The sequence below is a fragment of the Diospyros lotus genome, chromosome 5, assembly GCF_014633365.1.
Source record: "Diospyros lotus cultivar Yz01 chromosome 5, ASM1463336v1, whole genome shotgun sequence".
In the NCBI taxonomy this organism is placed as follows: domain Eukaryota; kingdom Viridiplantae; phylum Streptophyta; class Magnoliopsida; order Ericales; family Ebenaceae; genus Diospyros; species Diospyros lotus.
In genome coordinates, this window is record NC_068342.1 from 34,260,698 (window position 1) to 34,265,455 (window position 4,758).

General features: G+C 40.5%; 1 protein-coding gene across 1 annotated transcript; it reads left to right on the forward strand.

The window, feature by feature from the left end:
• Nucleotides 1-269: 269 nt before the first annotated feature.
• LOC127801063 (protein NUCLEAR FUSION DEFECTIVE 4-like) lies at nucleotides 270-3,138 on the forward strand. The gene is made up of 3 exons (XM_052335877.1): nucleotides 270-882; nucleotides 1,004-1,851; nucleotides 2,354-3,138. The coding sequence occupies exons 1-3, from the start codon at nucleotides 553-555 to the stop codon at nucleotides 2,829-2,831; spliced, it is 1,656 nt and encodes a 551-aa protein (XP_052191837.1). The 5' UTR covers nucleotides 270-552; the 3' UTR covers nucleotides 2,832-3,138.
• The last annotated feature ends 1,620 nt before the right edge of the window (nucleotides 3,139-4,758 follow it).

A 4,758-nucleotide genomic window follows, 5' to 3' on the forward strand; every position in this document is an offset into this window, starting at 1 on the left:
ATTATTTTGGGTTTGTTGCTAGGCGCTATTTAGGAAAATCTAGGTTATTTAAATAAATTTATTAAATTTAATTAAAAGTAATTTTATTAATTTTGTTTTCTGAATTTAAAAAAAAAATATTCATGATTTTTAATTTTTTTTAAAAATATTAAAATTAAAATAAAGAAGTAAAAAATGTCTTCTCATACGGAACGTAGGATCCTATCAGTTGTGGACATTAGTATAAAAATGGAAAGAGGTGTTTGCAATTGCCCCCAGAAAGAAAGAAAAGAACGAGTTGTCAAGAATAGTTATAGTGATGTTGTGCCGCCTGTTCCAGGAAAAATCTCTTTAAATAGCGCCCATCTTCCAAGGCGAACGCCAAGTCGCCAAGTACACACACAGACACGGTCAATCCCTCTCTCTCTATCTCCCTCCCTCCCTCCCTCCTCTTCTCCTATTATATTCGATTCTTTTGACGATTCCCATTTCAAGCCTCGAAGAAGCGCACTGTTTTGTTTTTGTTTTTTGTTTTTTTTCACTATTGATTGATATTCAACTCCGGGAAGCCACATGGGTTTCGGAATATCACCGACCACTCCGGCCGGGAAATGGCTGGGGTTCGTCACGGCAGTCTGGGTTCAAGCCATCTCCGGCAACAACTACACCTTCTCCAACTACTCCGACGCCCTCAAGTCCCTCATGGCTCTCACCCAACTCCAGCTCAACAACCTCTCTGTCGCCAAAGACGTCGGTAAAGCCTTCGGCCTCCTCGCCGGCCTCGCCTCCGACCGCCTCCCAACCCCCCTCCTCCTCCTCATCGGCTCCCTCGAAGGCTTCATCGGCTACGGCGTCCAGTGGCTCGTCGTCAGCCAGAAGATCAAGCCCTTGCCCTACTGGCAGGTAACCAACTCCATCTGCCTCCTCTTCATTTTGCGAAATCTAACCTCAGGAGCACTGTTCTTGCAGTAGAAGCAATCTAATTTAGATTCATGTTTTGACATCTTCCGATTTCGATTTCCAGATGTGCATATTTCTGTGCATGGGCGGGAACAGCACGACGTGGATGAACACGGCGGTGCTGGTCACGTGCATTCGGAACTTCCGGAAGAACAGAGGACCCGTCTCCGGAATTCTCAAGGGATACGTCGGATTAAGCACCGCCATCTTCACCGACGTCTGCACCGCGCTGTTCTCCGATGACCCTTCGACTTTCCTCCTGATGCTCACCATCGTCCCCTTCGCTGTCTGCCTCACCGCCATTCTATTCCTCCGTGAGATCCCAACTTCTGCCACCGCCCGCGAGGAAAAGCAAGAAGCTCGCTATTTCGGAATCTTTAACGTCGTCGCCGTTATCATCGCCGTGTATCTTTTGATTTTCGACGTCACCGGTGCCCACAACCGCTTCATCTCGCAGGTTTTCGCCGTCATCCTTCTCGTCCTCTTAGCTTTGCCATTGTCGCTCCCCGTCTACCTGGCAGTGCAAAACTTCATACGCTCCGATTCGATATCGAATTCGGACGTGGAGCGTCTTGTGACCGAACCGCTATTGGCTCCGGAACCATCCGCTGCCGAAACGGAAAAAAAGTCGAAGCCGGCGGCAGAGGAGGAAGGGGCGGCGGCGGCGGAGCAGAGGCGGCCGGTGATAGGGGAGGAACACACGATCTGGGAGGCCTTTCGGACGGTGGATTTCTGGATCTTGTTCGTCTCGTTCTTGTGCGGGGTGGGGACGGGTCTGGCTGTGATGAACAACATGGGGCAAATGGGTCTGGCTCTCGGGTATGTGGATGTATCCATATTCGTGTCGCTAACCAGCATCTGGGGATTTTTCGGGCGGATCCTGTCGGGTTCGGTGTCGGAGCACTTCATCAAGTAAGCTTACGGTGAAAACAACCTCAACTAGTTGCTTTACTTTACAACTTTTTAACTTGTGGTAGGGACATAATTAAGAATTAACAAACAACAATCATAATTAAATAATCCACAACATGGTCGGACGGACAATGGCAATTAAATTAAATTAAATTAAATTAAATGAAGAGATCCATGTCTCCCTGCTGCATGCAACTTGGCTTCTAAGGTAAATACTTTAGGGGAATTATTTATTTTTTTTCTTTTAAAAAAACAGAAGTGGGCCAAAAATTAGTAAAATTACTCTACAGACCTCATCACTGCATCGTTGTCTAGTGGTTCGTTTGGGTCAATTTAATTGGATATGTTTTAGGTTAAGTGATATGAGTCTAGAAACTAATTCCATTTCTCCATCTCTAGCCCAACCCAAATTTTGATGGTTTCAATATAATTTCCTTTTTTTTTTGAGATGAATTATCTGAAAATTGGTTCGACATTTATATTATTAATGACTCATTTGCAGGAAAGCTGGAACCCCGAGGCCTCTGTGGAACGCAGCCTCCCAAATACTAATGGCGGTGGGCTACATTCTGCTGGCCATGGCTCTGCCGGGCTCGCTCTACATCGGCTGCATCGTCGTCGGCATATGCTACGGCGTCCGCCTCGCCGTCACTGTTCCCACCGCCTCCGAGCTATTCGGCCTCAAGTACTACGGCCTCATCTACAACATTCTCATCCTCAACCTGCCCCTCGGCTCCTTTCTCTTCTCCGGCCTTCTCGCTGGCTACCTCTACGACGCCCAGGCTACCCGCACCCCCGGCGGCGGCAACACCTGCGTCGGAGCGCACTGCTACAGGCTGGTCTTCGTGGTGATGGCCGTCGCCTGCGTTATCGGGTTCGGTTTGGATGTGTTACTGGCGATTAGGACGAGGAGCGTCTATGCGAAGATCCATGCGAGCAAGAAGTCGAAGAAATCGACGGCGAACCGCGTCGGCCAGTGAAATGCTCTGCCTAACAAGCTGGGATTGATTGGGGGGGGGTTTAACCTAAATGAAATCCCGGCGAAAAATCGTCTGGTTTTGGTCGGATAATCTGTTGATTCAATTCAGTGTTGCGTTGGTTGTACGTTTGGATTTTCATTTATGCGTCTCGTTATGTTAGAAGGGCAACAAGCCTGAGGCCCTGAAGGGTAATGTTTTGGGCTCGGCCCAAAATGTTTGGATTGCGGGATTTAATTTGGGCCTCTATTTCCTACGTTAGAACAGGATGAGAATAGAGAAAGCACCGGATCAAACTTATCCTTGGTCATGCGGTAAGAAGGTCAAGCTCTTATCTTCTTGGATACGTTTGTTAAAATAAGTAAGATAAGAGGTATTAAGATAAACTTGAAATATTTTTTGGACCAAAATATAGAATTGTCAAAATAAGACTGAGAAGCATTTCAAGATTTTTATCAGATTGTTTGTTAAATTATTTAGAATTTATTAATAATTATATTTTTTTATGCTTTTGTTAATACATATGATAAATATCAAAATATGAGTTTTTTTATCAAAATATTTTTATTATTAAATTCATTCAAAATTGTTAACACGAAAAATTTATGATTAATATAAATTGTTAAAAATAAAAATAAAAATTAAGAATAATATTTTATTTTTTAAATTTATGTTCAAAAGTAGATTTAAAAAGAATTGAAAGGTAGAAATAATTATTATTGAAATTATAATAATTTTACTTAAATAATTAAAAATAGTCAAAACATAATAGATAATAAAATATAAAATTAAATAAAATAATTTAAAAATTGATAAAAGAAATTGTATTAGTTAATAAAATATATATATAGAGAGAGAAAGTTAAATTTTAAAAATTGATGAAAGGAATAATGTTATTTAAATTTTAAAAATTGTCAAAATATATATGATAATTTAAAATATATTAAATGATATTAATTATAAGAGTTAAATGAATAAGTGTTTTTAATAAATTTAAAATTTTAAAATATATTAAATGACATTAACTGTTATACAAGGGACATATAGATAATTGAGGCTTATCTACAAAATATTAGATAAATTTATCTAAAAAAAAATGTTAGATAAATTTATCTTTCATGAGATAAGAAGTCACGTGAAGATTTTTTTGGATATGATCAAATAAGTTTAACAAATATGTTAAAAAAATTAAACATTTAAAATACTTCCCATATCTAATCTTTTCTCCATTAATAAATACCTCTTAAGAAAAACTGGTTCTGGGGTTATTTATTTGTCGTGGTCGGCTAAAATTGCAAAATAAAAATGATTAATCCCAATTTGTAAATACTACACTTTTGAGGGGCAGATGGGCATCTAGTGGGTGGCTTCGTGGCTTCTTGGATCAGTTATGGTGATATGCATGCAGCCGGGCCGGTCCCGTCCGGGCTACATGATTTTATGTATATGTGGTGAGGGTCCAGTGGCATTTCAATTAATGCCCTTTCCCTTCACTTGCAAGTAAATGTAAAGTCCATAAACCAAAGTGCTGGTGGACTTTTACTATATACTGAGCCACCAAAGGGGGGAAGATAGAAGAATGCCTATTCTCATGACCTTTACTATATACCGAGTCGTCTTCTGTAAAAGTAAGATTCTTTTATTATTATTAGTATTGCATTATGGATGGAGATTGAGTTTTTGGTAGATTAATTCTAAAAAAAATGATCATGTTTTTAAAATAGAAAACATAAAAATGTGGGATTAAATTGTGTGTCCCAGAAAGCAAACAAAAGGGCATCATGAGATAGGTGGCAGGGGTGTCTACAGATCACGTTCACAGGATTTGTGTGTTAGAAGAAGGGGCATCCGCATAGCCCTCTGCTGGGACTTACCGACTTAGGCCTGCGAATGTACTAATAATGACAGATATCGGCATGTTGCTGTTGTT

Bases quoted from the DNA above. Each gene is read 5' to 3' on its own strand.
- LOC127801063 (XM_052335877.1), top strand. From the start codon at position 553: ATGGGTTTCGGAATATCACCGACCACTCCGGCCGGGAAATGGCTGGGG. The intron at 883-1,003 runs GTAACCAACTCC...TTCGATTTCCAG, and splicing joins AGCCCTTGCCCTACTGGCAG to ATGTGCATATTTCTGTGCAT. The intron at 1,852-2,353 runs GTAAGCTTACGG...ACTCATTTGCAG, and splicing joins GTGTCGGAGCACTTCATCAA to GAAAGCTGGAACCCCGAGGC.